General features: G+C 41.3%; 1 protein-coding gene and 1 long non-coding RNA gene across 2 annotated transcripts; one reads left to right on the top strand and one right to left on the bottom strand.

The window, feature by feature from the left end:
• Positions 1–2,916: 2,916 nt before the first annotated feature.
• Positions 2,917–7,197, top strand: LOC307036700 (uncharacterized protein). Its single transcript, XM_079677237.1, has 7 exons — positions 2,917–3,313; positions 3,854–3,980; positions 4,081–4,149; positions 4,347–4,412; positions 5,515–5,577; positions 5,675–5,737; positions 6,100–7,197. The coding sequence occupies exons 1-7, from the start codon at positions 3,176–3,178 to the stop codon at positions 6,309–6,311; spliced, it is 738 nt and encodes a 245-aa protein (XP_079533363.1). The 5' UTR covers positions 2,917–3,175; the 3' UTR covers positions 6,312–7,197.
• LOC307036701 lies at positions 6,920–18,621 on the bottom strand. Its single transcript, XR_013807421.1, has 2 exons — positions 7,535–18,621; positions 6,920–7,435 (listed from the first exon to the last, which is right to left on the bottom strand). It is a non-coding gene; the product is annotated as an uncharacterized lncRNA (long non-coding RNA).
• Between the last annotated feature and the right edge of the window lie 6 nt (positions 18,622–18,627).

Raw genomic sequence — 18,627 nt, 5'->3', positions numbered from 1 at the left:
TCCCTCCCCCAATATATTGAGGTGAAGTCCTTGTGTTGAGAGAAGAGATGGGAGCATGGGACACCCTTATTTGGAGATAGGGCCGAAACTCTGGAATGTTTCCCTCGTAAAAGAAGGGTGTGCGCTACACAATCTTGTAGCAGATGTGTGTGTGTTTTCATTGCAGTAAAATATATGTGCTACAGGATTACTGGTCAACTATACCTCTGTTCTTGTTCTTTCATGTGTGGGTACTAAATGGCTACAAACATTGTGGAGAAATTAGCTTAAACATCTTTCATTACTCTATATGAAATGGAAGCAGTTTTTTATGACAGGGACGAGAGAGTTGGGGGAGGGAGCGCATTCCGAGGAGTTTCAGCATGTCAATTATCAGGGGAATCGACTTGTTTTCAATAGATGTGTGTGGTTGGTTACTTTGTATTAATAATAACAGTATGTGTAAAGGAAGCTGGAAATATACAATGTGAAACCTTTTATTTGAAGTAAAGATGTGAACAATAGCTCAAACAAATGGAAGGGCCATGGGTAGGCCTGTGAGAAGTTTGACTATTTGAAAAGCATCTCTAATACTGCTTAAGAGCATAGGTAATGTGTTCCTCGTTGTTATTGATATGAAAGTAATTAACATGTATTACGTATATTTAGCCAACTATAACAACTATATCTTAAAACATACTTTTAACTTGTGTGTGGCAGTCAGGAGGCGGGAAGATGGACACAGGGACAAAGGGCCATAAACGGGATGTGTGTGTGCTGGCTACAAGCTGCTGTGTCGCACTGATTGGGTGCGACAGGCCATGTGTTGGTCTCTGCCAATAAGATGACCTCTGGGGGAAAGCACGTACACCTCCTCCTCCTGTGTTTTAGTATGAAAGACTGTATTTTCCTTTGGTTCGCGCTCTTGTTTTTCACCGGCCGTTCCTGAGACCTGTCTCACACGGTGGTAGAACCTGAGCCCGGAGTACTCTGCAGAGTGCTTCGTGATTCCTTTGTATTTGTATTTTTACCTTTTATCATTAAAACAAGATTATTGTTTCACTTGCATTCTGGTGTTTCTTAATCCCTTCCTTTTCACGAATTCACCCAGCTTAGCAAACGACACGCGGAGACGAGGTTGGTTTTCAACATCCTCCAAATCTCCAACACTATCAGCTGTTATCAATCCTTAGGCTAAACATGTTGTGATATCAGGCAATCACAAGTTAGATCAGAGTGAAAAATACGCCGGTAAAAAACGGTAGATGCAACAGTGTTCTTGATTAGAGAGACCTACTGCGGTGGCTATCGCTATCCAGAAACCCTTTTCGGCACTATGTTTCCAAATCCTACATTTAAACTGAACAATAATATGAATTTATTGGGAATATGGATCAGGGGATGTTGCTTGTGTGACAGTCAGAGAGTGAATTATTACTTCCAGCAGCAGCTCCCGTTAGTAAACGGTAGGCTAAAACGCTGCTGTGACACGAGCGGCGTACCACTGCCGTTGTCGGCAAATGCTGCTAAAACTGTGGCTAAAAGTTTACTACGTCACTCTGGATAACAGTAATAAGGCATAAACTGTGTGTCAGGTCTGGAGTTGTACATTGTTGATTTTTGTCTTTATTATACACCATGGACTACAAATGATTACGGAATCTTACATGGAACGAGTCACAGCAAAGAGTAGATTTTAGCCTCTCAGCGGCTAACTCATAGGGAGTTTTTGCCGCTACAGGTGGTTCTTCAATTTGGCTTCGTAAGTATAGGAGGAACATTAAGTTCAGTCCGTCAGCTCCTAGTAGGCCGCCATTGTTGATGATATGTACAACATACGTAGCGGCTTAAACGTCGACGTCATGAATGTAGCTCCTTAATTGTAATACATGTTTAAAATGATGCCGAAGTAACAACATACTGATACCGGTTCGTAAAAACCACAAATTAATGCTTTGACAAGTCTGCAGACAGACGGCAGGCGAAAAACCTTTTAAAATGCATGTTTTCTGAATGGAGATCGGCTAAGCCAACGTTATATATGCTCCGACCGTCCACACTCACAACAACGGCCTACAGACATAAATAAACCAGCGACTGTATTCTCCATGACACAGACAGTCTGTGGTTTGTACTTGTTTAACTTTTGTCTAGTTTCTGAACAGATACGAGGAGCTGTGAGCTCTGAGGGCTAACAGCTAATGGCTGATCTTGGTTCGCATTGAAGATGACGTCACGGCTCCGCCTACACTGCGTTACTATAGTTACTGCCCCAACTACTAAACTGTAATGGAAACGCAGCATAAAGTGAGCCTGGCCTACCAAGGCCTAACTATACCGTACTAAGCCGTGCGAGGCCCTGCAGTGTAAATGCGCCATAATAGGGACCCAACTGCGACGGGCTCCGAGCCAACCAAGCACCAGCACGGAGCCAGAACCAAACTGGTTTTTGGTGTGAAAGGGGCATATGTTCCTCTGACACTTTTCTTATTTTGGATTTATCCATGGTTAACACACTGAGAATAGGATTATCTATCTTCAGGGATATGCACAGAGCCGGAGACCGGTGATACATAATAATAGAGGCCTAATGATAAAACCATTTTTGATTCACTATGTTGAAAATGTTCACTTTGAAAGATTGTTAACTGTCCTAAACGTGATGCTATAGGGATAGCATCACATTGCAATGGGTTTTCATTTTAATATATTTAATATTAATATTGTATAATTCATATTTAAAAATGAAAAGTAGAATCAAATAGTTGTTTTCTTCTACTTTATCAGTTATATGGGTGTACAGTTACATTGTTCAAATAAATGTATATATATCTATATCTATATATATATACAGTTACATTGCTCAAATATATGCTCTGCTCTAGTGCAGAGAGAGTTCACAGCTTGTACAGAGTGGGGGAGGGGGAGGTGCTGCAGCTGCAAGTTGCAAGTTTAGTTTGCACCATGCTTTGCACACTTTGCAAACAGTATTATTAATGTTGCATTCATGGGGAATGGGAATTACACTTTCACTGTTTCTAGTTCAACATGAATGTGCAAGACTGCTAGAGTGCCTCGTGTTGGACTCATTATTTCAAGATTAAACATCGTTTTAAAATGTCTAAATACAGTCAAGATTTTTATTAAGAGCGACTTCCTCCTCGTGTGGCATTTTTGAATAACTTCAAGTTTTACAATGGACATTTGTCGCTTAGTTTTGTACTCTCGTATTGACATTGAACGCATCATCGGACCAGTCTCCCGAAACACGCATGAGGTCAGGAGGACGAGAGAAAACCGGAGAGAGAATTACACAGTTTTACAACTATTTAAGGTAAGACCATTTTCATGTTTTAAGCCAGTCTAAAGAAAAGTGTTTGGTAAATTAAGTGTGGGCTGGCCGTCTGGTACATTTACTGAATTACGCTGTTTAGCTAACTACATTCAATGACTATGCTAGTTGCTAAGCTAACCTCTGAAACACGGGGCTTATTTCAAGGTAAAGTGTTTGTCCATCTCTCAATAAGTTAAACCAGACGTGTGTAGGTTTCAAGTTACACTGATATGGATGGAGATTTGCCTTAAAAGTATTTCTGTGACCAGATAAATAATGTGTGTAAATGTTTAATGTAAATATAAGAAATGCAACTCTCAAAACTATTTTGCAAGTATAAAACACCTACAAAATGGTCGCTTTTCTGCGAATTTTGATTTCAAAATATGTAATTCACCTTAATCGTGTATATCAGATTAGTTATTATTTTTGAGGGGTGGGGGGTGAATGCAGTCAGCTGTCTGTCTGTTCCGGAGCAAAGCAAACTGCAGACAGGCTCCCGCACTAGCAAAATACAGACATGACATTCGTGTTCATCAGGAATATTACCGGCTAACGGAGAACACCCTTCAGCTCGCCAAGATGAGCAAACTCCTCATGGCAGTTGAACTTGTAACTGATGTCTACAGAGGAAAATCACTCGATGAAATAGATTTAGACTTAGAAAGTAAGTGAAAGAATGAGATTCCTATTAAAACTAAAGTGACGTTTGTGGCAGCATGAGGTGATTAACTTAACAATGTTATTATAATTTGTTTTGTCAACAGTGGCCATTCCTTCAAAAGAAGGAGCTCAACAGGTGGCACAACATAGTGAAAGTGATGTCCAGGTCTCTGGTAAGATAACTTTTTTACCACCTCAAGACTGGATTTTTAACATTATTGTTTAATCTGCGAAGTACTTTCTAAATTCATCTGACATACTGTCTCCAAATACCTGAAAAGAATCATGATTAAGCCTCTACCTGTTTTGTTGACAGTGGAACTGTCAGATAATGAATCATAGTTCCTGCTGATTTGTTCTTTCCTTGCAGAAGAATCTGATGTTCTGACATCACTGCAGAAACGCTCAGATGAGCCGAAAAGCCCTAAGACACCAGGTACATTCTTTCTCATTTTTGTTTTCTTCTGCTTTTGTTTAGCAAGTGTGCACATCAGTTACATTAAACTAAATAATTGTATTGCGATTATATTTCAAATAGCTCAATTGGCATGGCCAGTATAGTAATGCCAAAACATTACAAAAATATAACAAGCATCTGTACATATATACATTTATATTTTGAACAAAAGCAGAACAACACGTTTTCTTTTCAAGGAAAACAATCTACTGTTTTGAAAATGAACAAGCACATTTCATTTACATTATAAAGACTAAAATAAAAGATGGGAGATTTAGGCCCAATCGCAAATCACCCCCTACACACTCCCCCTCCGTTCACGCGGAGGGTCCGCCATATTGAGGGCTGTTCCAAAGAAACGAGTGTGGAGCAGTGTGGAGGGGGAGTGGGCTATCATGCCCTCAAACAGCGAGTCTGCAGCGGTGCTGCCTTGAGACCGGTCTCTATCTGACCGGAGTCACGCTGTGTGTGTCCGTCAGGAAACACGCTGTTTACAAGTAGTTCCAGCAAACATCCACTGATAAACTGCGATGTTAACAACCTCATGATAACCTCATATGTTTTAACTTAGGATCGATCATACCTGTGTTTAGTCTAGAAACAGGTAAATGTGTGCATTTTATTATAAAGTTGTGTATATTTACAGACTGTTGCAAAAGCTAAGAAGCTTATAAACATCAGGTTTAAAACTAAAATAATTTTACAAAAAAGTAGCACAATGAAAGATGTTTGGAGTTATTAATTTAAACTTTTTGTCAAAGAGATGCTGATTTGAAACCGTTGTTACATACAGTTACGGCATTTCCTGTTTCTGCCGGAGAGAGGGGAGGCCGTCCCAAAGCTTGCTGCTGTATTTATACCCTTAACCCTTAATGGAGGGAGCCTCGTTGAGCTGCTAGTGTGGCTACAGTGTCACTCTGTGACGGAGGGGTAGGGTCGAGGGGGTGATTTGGGATTGGGCCATAATGTGGTGTGTGAAGTGCTTCCTCCACACTGTCACATAGATAATATAAAATATAATGTTATAATATAATATACAGTATAATTATGTTATATTTCTCCTCCTGTTCTTTTCTTAAAGGGCCCTCTAAAGCAAAGCGGTCCAACACTACGGCTGCGGTTGAACTAATGGAGGATTCAGAAGGTATGAACATCACTTCAGTTTATTGCTGGGACACTTTGATATCTGTTAACATGATGATTCAAAGCTAATGCTAAGGTGATTTCTTCTCTCCTTGTAGAAGAAGCCGACCTGACCTCCACCAAGAGACGCTCGCAGCAGCCAAAGAGGGCTGAGACAGCAGGTACATTTCATGTACTCACAACAGGATTATATCCAATATCCATAATATGAATAGACACAATCTATAGAGAAACACATTTAAGAAGTCAAGATGTATATTTCTGCTTGACCTGCCCTTTAGCAAGGCACTAACTTCTATTTAAGCTTTATTTTGTTATTAATCTATATTTACTTTTTTTTAATTTGTGTTTTGATGCTTACAGAGATAACGGTTGTTAGAGATTTTTATACTACCAAGCTGCCACCAAGCACATACACTCAAAACCACAATTCATCCATAAACAATATAAATTAATTTGCTGGACTGAATAATTGTTCCAACAGTGAGGACGACCTCTTTTACATTTGTGATTTCTGTTTCAGGTGTAAAAGGAAGTCGCAGGCCTTGGACCTCTGAAGAAAAAGCAGCAGTCCGGCGCCAACTCGGAAGGTTCATCACACTCCAAAGGGTGCCTGGAAAAGAACCGTGTGTAACGGCTCTGGAGGCAGAACCTGTGCTGTGCAGTCGGAGCTGGAAGGACGTGAAGAACCAAGTTCACAATTCCATTACTGCCCAAAAAAGAAAACTACTGTAGTTAATTTCAGAAGTGGGTAGAGAGGAGTTGGAGGAGATGAGAGAGAGGAGAGGAGTTGGTGGAGGGTAGTGAGATGAGAGGAGTGAGGAGAGATGAGAGAGGAGTGAGGGGAGAGGAGTTGGAGGAGATGAGAGAGAGGAGAGGAGTTGGTGGAGGGTAGTGAGATGAGAGGAGTGAGGAGAGATGAGAGATGAGAGAGGAGTGAGGGGAGAGGAGTTGGATGGAGATGAGAGAGAGGAGAGGAGTTGGTGGAGGGTAGTGAGATGAGAGGAGTGAGGAGAGATGAGAGAGAGGAGAGATGAGTGAGGAGAGGAGAGGAGTTGGGGGAGAGTGGTGAGAGGAGGGTAGTGGGTGAGGGGAGAGGAGTTGGAGTGATTGTATGTAAATGTTATATGACATTAAAGATGCCATCTTGGTGAGTGAAACTAAACTCATCTGAAATTGTAATAACTAAACAATGGAATAATCAAGAATATTAATATTGTCCATTAATTAATGTGATATCAACCATTAGGGTTGGGTATTGTTTTTTTTTCTTTTCGATACCGCTCCTTAACCTATACTTTTTTCCTTCTTTTTTTAAAACTCCGGTCGAAGAAAAAAAATCCTTTTTTAAAAAGAAAGATGTTTTATTTGAACTTGAACAACATATTAACTGTAAACAAAGTCAACTTAAATATATAAAATTAATAAATACAAAACACAAATTCACATAATAACTAAAACATACACTGGTCCACCCATCACATGTAATAGCAGCCTTACTCACTTGTGATAACATTTTGTTTTTCAACCGAGTACCATGTAGGAATGAGCGTATTTGACAGATCATCCCTGATCCCTGGTAGCAGTGTTCATCTCTCTGAATTAAATACATTGGAGGATATTTATTAGTCTTTTGGACTTATTCTGACAAATTGTCTTAATGGCATAGATTGTAGACACAAACAAATATTGTTTTCACATCACTTTGTTTTGTTTTGACCCGAACCATGGAGATTCCACAGTGGAAGAAGGATGCAGTCCCTTGACCACACATTTGGTCACAGCCCTGTGTAATTCATCCACCTTGTCTTTAGTCAAATTGGCCTTCTTTGCCAAGGTGAATGGGGTCCTTGTTGTAGCTGGAGAGTCAAAAATACACAAATAAATCTTCAATATTTTACAAAATGTTTTTGTACTAATATACATGCAAGACTTGAAATCAACGTTACATTACTAACCTGAGGAAACACTGCTGTCTTCATCATCAATAGTCTCCACTTTGCCGGGATAAATAATTGTCTCCAAATTGCCGTGGCCAGGGATGCCCACCCTGCCGCATGATGTGCTTGGCACTGGTCACACAAGCAGTCAAACACGGTGCATCCCTCTGTTTTAAGTGTATGCCGTGCGTCTCCAGGTGCTTCATTAAATTGGACATGTTCCCCCCTTAACACGCAATTGTTAAGTGACAAAAATTTCATTTTAAAATATTATAATTTGTATTTAATACAATTGTACCATTTAATTGTTTTTATGATGCTTACTTTTGGCTGCAAAATGCTGGACTTGTGTTTCCTGCTTTGAAACATACACACACACTTCCGCCTAGCAACAGCCTAGCAACAGCGAAAAAGGTCCTCACAAGTACCTAAATTAAATATTTGATTTACTTCGAGTTTTTTCTAATCTGAAGTGATATTCTGACTCTCTCCCCCCTCCTAGTTGTACTTTAGTTGTTTGCACCATTCCAGCTTCAGTGGAAGTGGTGGGCCACACAAACCATGTAGAAACAAATGGTCCTCACAAAGGCTTAGAAACGTGTGTGTGTGTGTGTGTGTGTGTGTGTGTGTGTGTGTGTGTGTGTGTGTGTGTGTGTGTGTGTGTGTGTGTGTGTGTGTGTGTGTGTGTGTGTGTGTGTGTGTGTGTGTGTGTGTGTGTGTGTGTGTGTGTGTGTGTGTGTGTGTGTGTGTGTGTGTGTGTGTGTGTGTGTGTGTGTGTGTGTGTGTGTGTGTGTGTGTGTGTGTGTGGATGTTTACTGCCTGCTTGGTTGTTGAACAAACTCCAGAGAGATAATACTCCCTCAAAGCCCCAGTCTGTCTGGTCAGTCCCATGAAGAGCTGGTTATTTTTAACACTGCAGGGGGGGTTGTTCAAGTATCAGAGAGGCCAAACGCCCTGTCTTTGAGGGCAGGAGCCCATCTCACTTCTCCCTCTGTGTATCCCTTTTCACAGTGGGATCATTCCAACTGGCTCTGTAGAGACAGAAGGATTTGTTTAGCAGACACTGTTCACTGAAGAAATGTGGAGATAAATTGGACAGGGCTGATAATGGACAGATCATTCGCCACAGAGGACACTATGCAGACACTATTAGGCTTGAGGATGGATCATTGAAAGTGCTAGCAAGAGTACGGGTCATAAAGCAGGAACAGATAAAGTCCCACATGTATCTGATCCACCTCTTCCCTGGTTACAGCTCGGTGTTGGGCATGGACAGGTCGGGACTCTCAGCTGAGAGAAAACCCAGGTGGGGTCTGGACCAATGGAGCTTTACTGGTCTTTACTGATTGTTTCACAAGCTGTAACTTTCTCCAAATCGGATACAGCAGCTGATATGTGATCTGGGATCAACTGAAACTAAAGAAAAAATGTGGCAGGTCTTTTTTTATGCAAACCAAATTGGTCTCAAAGATACAGCTGATAGGACAGCTGATGGAAGTACAGATTAGACAGCTGCAGTACCCTGAAGCTATAATGCCATAAGGGATTTGTTTGATAATTGATCAGTCACTGACTATGGATGGATAGACACATGTGTCACAGTTTGACTAGCTTAATACTGGTGCCGCAAGGACAAATGCAGAAAGTCCCTCACTTACATCCATGATAAGAGAAAAGGCTTTGTAGACAGTCACAGTTACAATGGATCAGTTTTTCGTTTGCTTAAGAGGAATATGTCAGGCTGGACTTGAAATGTCTACTTTAAATGGGAGTGGTAGTTCAAATTAGAGTCATGAGTTTGCTGACTGAGCCTGTGTTGCATATCAAAGAAACAACATGTTACTCATCTCATTGCTTCACTATTTTGACCATTGTTTTAAAAGTATCTTCAAAACTATTCTTTTTATGTCCTAATGTATGACATTTGATTATTTCGAATGTAAGTATTCAGCAATAATGTCAGCGAAAGTTGAGAAGCTTGACCAAGTTTTTTTCTGAATACATTTTTGTTTTAAAATGTATGTTTTGACTTATCAGGATTGCATAAATCGAGCATAACAATGTTGACCCGAGCAGATGAATGTATTTTGACTACTTCATATTGTTGCAGTTTGTTTCAAGTCTTGAAATACAAATAAACCATTTAGGCAAAAATTCGGAATTAATCCATAATGTTAATTTTGGCATGATCTGAAAAAACATTCAATATCATAAAAACAAAATCATGATGTGGAGAACAAGTCATCATTTACTTTTTTAAAAATAAAATGCTGACTGAATACATATTTTTAAGTCAAAATAACAGAGATGTCATCGGCTAAGTGTCAGTTTGACCTTCTTTACCATTATCTTTATGATTTAAATCTATTTCTTAATTCCTAAAAATAACATGAATTTACATTTCATTAATAAAACCAATGAAGAGTCCCTAAATAAATGTGTTGCTTCAAACAGACTCACCACACCACATAAGTCAAGAAGGCCAAACCAATCCAACCTGATTCCCAATTTCCTTATAATTTCATAGGTCTGTTTTAATGATTAAACCCATTTCAAATGTCAGAGGCATTTCATGATTCAACATAACCTTCCACTTGTTTTGTTTTATTTTGGTTTTTTTATCGAATAGTTTCAGACCTTTCCTAAGGAGTTTCAATCCAAACTAGTTTATATAGATCCTTTTAAAAATGTGAGATATACCTGACAGATTTTAAAAACAGACAAGTTTCTGTTAATTTATGATAAACATTTCTAGTAATAACATGGAGTTAGGCTCTCATATTTTTATAGTTCAAATTGATCTTTCTCCACATCCCACATTACAACCCCAACCAATATTAAAGGTTGAATGTATTCATCCATAAAGTCTTTGAAAACATATTGCTCCCATCAAAATGAATACTGATTACAGAAGATAAAAAATGTTTGTATCTAGCAATCAAAACTAAATAAAAATGCATATTCAGGATTATGTTATAGAAGGCTGCATTAGCACTGAAGTGTTTAATCTGGTTTAAATCTGTAGGCTAGACATTACTTTGTTGCAACAATTACTTTCATGATCATTAACATGCTATTTATTATCTAGTTTAGTGTAATCTTTTCGTCTATAAAATGTCAGAAAAAGAAAAATGTCCATCCCATTTCCTTAAAGTCCAAGGTAATATCTTTAATTGTTTTGTTTTGTCAGTCCAAATCCAAAGATATTCAGTCAAATTTGACATTAAAAAAGAGGCTAGAAACAGCATTTCGACCATTTCATGCAATGGGCCAGTGAATTAATCGAAAATCACATTAGATACATTGAGACAGCATAATGTTAAGATGTATTCATTTTTCACTCAAACGGTGCCTAAACTTTCCTCGTGCACAATCTTTTGACGATGTTAGACTGGAAGTTTGAAATCCATTCAACATTTTGTATTTACAACACACAGCCGTGACCTCAGCGGTGGCAGAAGGGGACATGCAGCGGGCAGCCCTCCCCTTTAAACATGCGCGCACACCCCTTTAAACGCGTCACTCCCCGGGCTGGCTGGCTAGTGTTTGGCGGTGTGTCTGTGGCTGTGTTTCAGCTCTGCTCGTGTTGATAACGACACTCTTCGGACGTATTTCATCGCGCAGAGATGGGAATGTTGAAGAAATGGCTCTAAGAGAAGTTGCCCTAACGCTGCTGGCCCTGTGCGGGTTAGTGGCCGTCGGTGAAGGTAAGTTTGATCTGAGCACCTCTCCGGCTTTTGTCTCGATTTGTTTTCGCGGACTGGGCATCGCCTGTTGTCGCTCCTCGTCCATGGCGCGTTGTGTCGGGGATTTGGCTAACCGTATCAAGCTAGCGTTGACCTCAATACCACGGTTGCTGTTTGCCCGATACAAAAGTCCCGCTGGTTTGTTCGTTTTGTCTGATTTAGATTTTTATCAACTGAGAACAAATCCGCCGTTTGAATGGTCGTTATTGAACACATAGCAAGTAACCACCACAACAACAACAACAACATGGTGGTGGTGTTTGTTTCAAGGCTAACGCAGGCTAGCCAACTGGATAATGAACAGTTTAAAGTTTAATAATGTTGTTAATTGTTTTTCCTTAGTCAACAAAACATTGTAATACAACAATTGTATGAACGCAGTCTACTTTTGTGTAGTGTATTATATCTAGTCTACTCTCGAAGTTATCTGTTGTTGGGCTAACATATTTACAAAACAATCTCCTGTTGGATTATGACCGCTTATCAGTGTTTTGCAATGGGACAACACTCAGTGCTGATAGCGGACTGTTTAAACACATGCAATGTGCTCAGTGGCAGTGTCGTCACATGTTCGCACTGGATGGAGCAGAATGGAGTCGCTGAATGAAGGCCTAACCTACTTTGTGCATGAAATGTGTTATTGAGAGTAAACACTGGCAGCCCTTCTATTGGGGTCCATTTGTAAGGAGTGAAAAGGCTGCTTAGTGGCCTCCAGCAGAAAGTGAATGCTGGCATAGGGTGACAACAGCCGTGCTTTCAGATACCCAGACAGAAGTCAGAGTTGAAGTCTGGGTTCATTGTGATGGAAATGTGGCAAGTGGGGTCTTTTGATGCGCCAGTTATGGGGCTGCTTCAGTCTGAATACCCCGCCTGCTCCTGCAGCTGAGACACAGCTCAACCACACAGCCTCAAACAGTTTAATCATGTTTCCAAGAATCATAAATATTTCTCCCCCGCTTAATTAAGGGTGCAGTACACAAAGGTGGATTGCTTCATTTAAAGGCATGCTGTAAATATTGTCACACCTGAGTGGTCAGTTTGTTTGGCTGGGTTACTCCAATAGTATCAGTGATGTGTGAGGGGAAAGTGGGGGTGAATGTGTGGCCATTGCAGACAGGCGATGATGGGTTTGTCCAGCTGGCGAGGTCTGCCGTTTAGGGGGCCCACACGTCTGTCTGGAGCCACAGTTTCACACCATTATAATGGATTACACCACACATGGGCTGAAACCAGACAGACCTGAAAGTAGCTGCGCTAAAGCAGATTCCAGGCCTGTGGTTAGTGTAGTATGTTTCTGTGATAATACTCTTTACTCACAGGTTTGATGGATGTGTCACCTGTTGTTGACTTCATGTGTATTCAGGAGTCACTAGTGTTATCCGCATTTCATGCCTGTGTGACGCAGTCTTCCTGGGTGCACTGAGCAAAATAGCAATGTGATATGGGCACTGTCGACCACACTGCCGTGAGGTAGGGCGCGTCCCTCTCTTTCTCATTTACCCACGCCCTCTTTATTCTCCATCTCTGTCATATAAGTAGGCCTGGTGCTTTATCAGACGGTAGTCTGTACTTTATCTGCGGTCCCATTTCTGTTTTACCGACTGATGTCCACCATTGAGTCCCGAATCAAGCTTTATCATGGGTTATGGTTACCCCCCAGGTTAAAGGAAGGCCGCTGGTTATCTCTTGAACACTCACTTTTAGTAGCCCAGCCCTTCTACAAGCTGTCTAGAGACTCCTGTACATCTCTGTATTGCTTCTGTGTAAAAACCAAGATAAGGCAACGGCAGACAATGAAAACCTCTCAACTTGTTTAGGGAACTGTCTGTGCGGGGCTAAACTCAGCCACAGGTGCTGTTTAATGTCATCATGTGAATGAGTTCAGGTGGAGGAAACATGAGCGTTTCAGCCTGGAACATGTGTACACCTGCCCAATAGATCAGAGCCAAGGGAATGTACGAACTAAATGGGTTCAAAGGTGTGTTTCAGTAAAGAGCAGAGAGTTTGGCCAGAGGAGGGGTAGTGGTAATGTTTCCAGACTCAAACTTGAAAATGAGAAAGTTATATTTTTTTATCTTAAAATATGTTGCGATTGTTGGGACCTGTTTTAGAAAGACAGATGTTTCGGCTGCAGAACCCCTGCAGCAAATTATGATTGCATAAAGCTTTAAATGTATTTAAACGGTAAGGTTATTCCCTGGGCTGGAATCCTCCTCTCTTTCAAAACAAATATAAAATACACCTGTGTTTACCAAGAGTTTCTATAATGTGGCATTGATTCAGATGGGGTCAAGTTAGGCCTGGGGGGGATATAGTTTTCCCCCCCCCCCATAATGACCAGTGTTGGTAATGACCTCCGATGGCCCGGACGCGCAGGGCCCTAATTGCTACAGCAGACAGCGTAGCCTCTGACTGACCCAGCGTGGCCATTACTGATGTTGGACCACAAGCGATTATTAGCACTGCAGAGCCAGCTATTCCACCTTCTGCTGACCACTTCACATGCTGTTAATTTACCCAGAACACTTTGTCCTTTTTTGTTGTGTAAGTTTCGGGTTAAATGTACATCTGCTTTTTGTGCCAAACTTGAAAGTGTACTTGGAGTGTTGTTATTGTCACAGTACACCCAGACAGACCCGGTAGCTATGTGAGTTCATGTCTAAAGGGCTGAACCTGATACCAGTCCTCCATTACACGTCTCTTTGAAGAAGTGTTAAATAAGTTTTTGTTGGCTTCAGTTGGAATGCAGATTAGACCTACCCTGCCTCGTTGTTTTCTGCTTGAAGGTGTGCGATCCGGAGAATGGTAGTTGGCAAGAAATCTTTTGATGGGGGATATAGTGTTAGTGTATATTGTCTAACTAGTGCTTGAAGTGAACGCAATGCAATGATGACAATGCAAATAAAACAATTCAATACAAAAGGGCACTTTTTACTACATTAACTTAGCATTAGGTCTGGAACATTTGGTGAGGATAACAAGAGAAGCTGTTTTGGTGTCAGAACATTATTTGATTATGAGTTCTGTGCAAAATAACCTTATAATCATTATTTTTTTCCCATACATCCCATTTGTTTTTTGTTTTTAGTCTTTGCTAACTAGTTTTTTTTTTTTTATTCTTTTAGTTTTCTTTTGTTCAATGAAAGTATGCATAACCAAAGATAAGTGTCATGAAATTGGATTTTATTATAAGATCCCACACTCTAGCTAGAGTTGAGCTTTTTCAATAAAACGGTTAGTAAGTAAGACAGATAAAGGAGTACTTGTTAAATCTCCGGTCTGCTAATACTCAGAAAGGGGTTTAATCTCAAGTCACATGTCAAATGCATTAGCTCACAGTGCTGTAATATACTGTTGCATTATAGAGGCAAAATGGACCAGTTTGGACATTTGAGCTGCAGCATAAAATCCAAAGTAAGCCTGTGCTAATGTTTTTGTGCCTTTGAACTCATCCAGGACAGCAGACAGACAGACAGGATGGGATGTAGCCTAGAGGGTGGTTGGTAGAGATAGTAGAAGCATCATCTGCCCCAGAGACTTCACTTTAGAATCAGATCAGTAATTTGACCCCGAGATGCAGACAAAGGTAATGACTTTCCTCCATCCCCTAGCATTGATTAGGACACAGTTGTGGTGTGTGTGCGTGTGTGCGTGTGTATGTGCACCCTTGTGTGTGTGTTTGCACTCACACTGTCTGGTGGCGTCTGCTTGTCTTGATCAGCTCTCAGTCTGGTATCTGTATGGATCTAATTTCAGCCAGGGCATTTTGGTAATGGTGCTCTGCACACACGCAAGTACCCGACTGTCTCTGTCTGCGTCGCTCAGCTCCCAGAAACCCACTGTGTTTGTGCACCCCGGATGCCCTGCGGCGACCACGTGTATTTTCCACAGACTTTATTATTATCTCACCATACTAGGAAGTTCACTTCCTGTTTTGACTGGGTTGCCGCATGAGTAGAGTGAACTCCTCCTCATACGAGCAAACACACAAAAGGCGGTCATCAAGGTTAATGTGTAAAGGTGTTTGGAGTGGGACTATGCTGTGGTTTTTAGTTGGGTCCAAGTTAAGGCGATGCTGGTTATAGCAACAATGTTTTATTAATCCCTTCCTCACTGTGTCAGCCCTTTCCTGTCTCAACATGAACGGAATGATAGGAACTTCACACACTAACAGCTCAAAGGAGTTGCTCTTTGCGAAAGCAGTATTCTCCCCATTTTCTCTAATGTTCCCTTTTCCTGTTATTCACCCCCTCCCGTAAGTCAAAGTCTAGACTGGGTTTTAATGACGGTCGCAGCTGGTCACTTGGGCAAACCCCAACCGCAGCTGGGGGGCCCTGTAAGCCCGCTCGTTTCCCCCGCTGCCCCCTCCCTCCGTATTGTCCTGACCAACGTGGGCCCCGCCCCCATCCTGTCTGACCCAGAGCAGCCCCCTAACATTGGGGTTGTTGCTGCTAACCCTGGTCTGTCCCCTGTATGCCACCCATCCCCCCTCGCTGCTCCACGCAGGAGTGCGCTCCCCCACTCCACTCTGCTCTTTGTTCGTGCGGGGCCAGTCCAATCCCTCCTCATGTCGTCTTAATCTCAGCACAAAGGACCAGTGTTAAAGACCACCAATTATGTGGATACAAGAGCAGAGTTCACTCAGAAACGGCCTCTACTCAGATCCATGTGTGTTTAGGCTGGATAATATTCATTCAAGTCTAGCTTTGTAACACTTCTGCTCTGAATACAGTGAGATATGCAGAGCGTTGTGCAAACAGCACAGCGTTTTGCTGAAGGCTAGTGGGCCAGGAGGTCTTTCTTAGATATGGGTTTGAGTTTGTTTTGTACTAGTACCCTGTTTTGCATGATGTTCTTTTTGGATTTTTGTGAACAGTTTGCCATTATTTAAAAAAAAAAAGGCAAACAGATTATATGGTAATATATATTCTGTGCTGTCACTGTTTTCCTATAGAGGTTTTCCTTTCCTTTCGTATGTCCGGTTGTATTGGGTCATAATAATAAGAGGCAAATCAATGAGCAGGACTCTCATTGACTTTTTGCTTCAATGTGATGAATGTCCCCAATTATTTATTAGGGAACACTAACATTATGTTTTTCCCTAAAGAATGTTTTATCTCTATTAATAAAACAGCCGATTCTGTCATAGATTTCCTCCATATGGGCCACCTATACTGCTTGTTTGTGTGGAAGCAGGCTACATATGTTATTTTCACAAGCTAGCCTTCACGAAAGGCAAAAGTCCTGCCACAAACCAAACTTTTGGTAGACCACAAACCATCCACTGCAGATCGGAGAAGGGAATGTGTGTTTCAGCCATGTTTGGTTTCCTTCCTGAGCTTCAGTCTGTAAGTCTGTGTACCATCTGTCTTACCACACACTGAGTCTCCATGATGGATGAGCCTGTTCATTTAAAATCATGTGTTCTTATTAGATTGCTGTTGTTAAGGTTATTGCATATTGCGCAATGTGTAAGTCATAAGAAGTAGTTTATAGCCTTCAGTTTAAGTCTAATGAGAAACATGAAGGACATCAAATCCAGCTTGCATTCGTGTGGATGTAATGCGGTGTAGTCTGGAGAACATAATCAAAAAAATGCCCTTTGAAGAACCATTTGTTTTCTTTTTTATGATGATGTCTCCTTTCTGGACTTGCTGAATGATTTATTTCCCTTAAAACCAGCTGATGTCATGCCTAAAAGAGAGAAGCCTAATGGAAAAATGCGAAACTTATCTGAATTGAATGATGGATATTCAGCGCCAGCCAGCATTCTAACCTATATCCGTTACTCCTGTCATGTGTTTTATTTTGGCTAAACTATTTGATCTATTACTGCTGCAGATTAGTGTGATGTGTCACACACAGCTTGTTTATACTCTCTTTATAAGTTCCAGCCTGCTTTACCTCTGTGTAATCTGCAGGAAATTCCATGTACACGCACACTGTGGTGAATTTGGACATTCTCCGCCAAGACTTCCTGCAATTTTCCCGATAACCTCCTGGAGAGCAAGACACGCGCAAACCCAAACAGATGGGAAATATACTTTTTCCACATTTCCAGTTACTGCACAGTGGACAAGCATAGCTCACACGCTACATGCAAAGAATGCATTCAAACCAAAAGCAACCTCCCAGGGTTCAGATAAATGGAAAGTATTCCCATGACACAGGGGTTTGTGGTTTTGGCCACTGGGATGTTGCATGCAGATGGCGAAATCAGTGAACCATTCATTTGGAGTATTTATACAAAATTAAAAAAACTGGACTGAACAGAAGAGTAATTGTGTGACGACTCAGTTGAATTCAGCACATTCTTGAAACAACTAACACCTTTTGACAGGGACCCAAGTTGTTGCAAACAGCGGAGATCTGTGAGCTCATCTGGTCAAAGAAACCCTCAGGATAAGACACCGAGGATTAGTGGAAGCTTGCCACTCTAAAATATGTTCTTTCTTCTGATCCAGACATTGTCCGTGGTCCAACCGCCTCCTTTATGAAGGAGAATACAGATTTAAATTCTTCTCTGCATTGTGTCTCCTCCTGTGTTGTTTTGGGTGCAATCATCTTGTCCTGCCACGTCTACAGTGTTTAGTTTTGAGTATAGTGTCGTCTTTGTTTTTCGAACGATGGACCAGGTCATGGCCCTGTCATGCCTCATGCACAGCTCTGTTGTCAGTCAGACAGTTTGTCATCTACCACTGACAGGGGTTCAATCAAGCTTAGCTGCTTCCCTGTCTTTTTCCCACATTGAAACTAGTCCCGCGTTCATCTACGGTAGCCTGAACATGTTTTGCAGTGTGTTGGTTGCAGAAAACCTTGGAAAAGCCTCTTGTGCTGACCTTACTTGAAATGAGAAGCATGTGTGCTATGACTCAAAATCACATTAAACTCCAAATCTAATCAGTTGGTCATTTCTTGCTTTCTAGATTTCCCAACCAGCTCTGGTTCTGTTTCTTGACGTGGCAGCTTTTTTTGTGGACTTTCTAGCACTGACCTTATTTAAATGTGTAGATGGAGCACAGAAGTTTTATTATGGCGGTGGCAGGAGTTCCATTGTGTCTGCTTTTAATAGGTCCCCGAGCAGGAGTGTGCTGTGTTCAATAAAACTTCTGTCTCATTAGCTTAAACAGTGGCAGCTCTCTGTGTGAGAGACAGAGAAGCGTAATGGAGCAGAATGCTGCATTGGGGATTTGGCCGGATCTCTCTCCCCTTGTTGGGTTTCACTTTGTCTGTCCCACTGAGCCGGTCCGTCTCCACCCTGCGTTTTTTGGGGTTCATCTGCATTGAAGGATCTGATTTCAGGGCCGCCTGGCTGCTTCCCAACTCCGAGCTCTGTCTGCATCTCACAAAATGCCTCTACTGAAT

Source organism: Notothenia rossii, assembly GCF_949606895.1.
Source record: "Notothenia rossii genome assembly, chromosome: 4".
In the NCBI taxonomy this organism is placed as follows: domain Eukaryota; kingdom Metazoa; phylum Chordata; class Actinopteri; order Perciformes; family Nototheniidae; genus Notothenia; species Notothenia rossii.
Note: the sequence above shows the minus strand (reverse complement) of the source record. Positions and strands in the feature narration are given on the sequence as shown.

What these genes read in the sequence shown, in the direction of transcription:
- LOC307036700 (XM_079677237.1), top strand. Translation starts at nt 3,176, where the DNA reads ATGGACATTTGTCGCTTAGTTTTGTACTCTCGTATTGACATTGAACGC. An exon ending in AAGTGATGTCCAGGTCTCTG is followed by an intron (nt 4,150 to 4,346) that starts GTAAGATAACTT and finishes CTTTCCTTGCAG; the next exon opens with AAGAATCTGATGTTCTGACA. An exon ending in GAAAAGCCCTAAGACACCAG is followed by an intron (nt 4,413 to 5,514) that starts GTACATTCTTTC and finishes CTTTTCTTAAAG; the next exon opens with GGCCCTCTAAAGCAAAGCGG.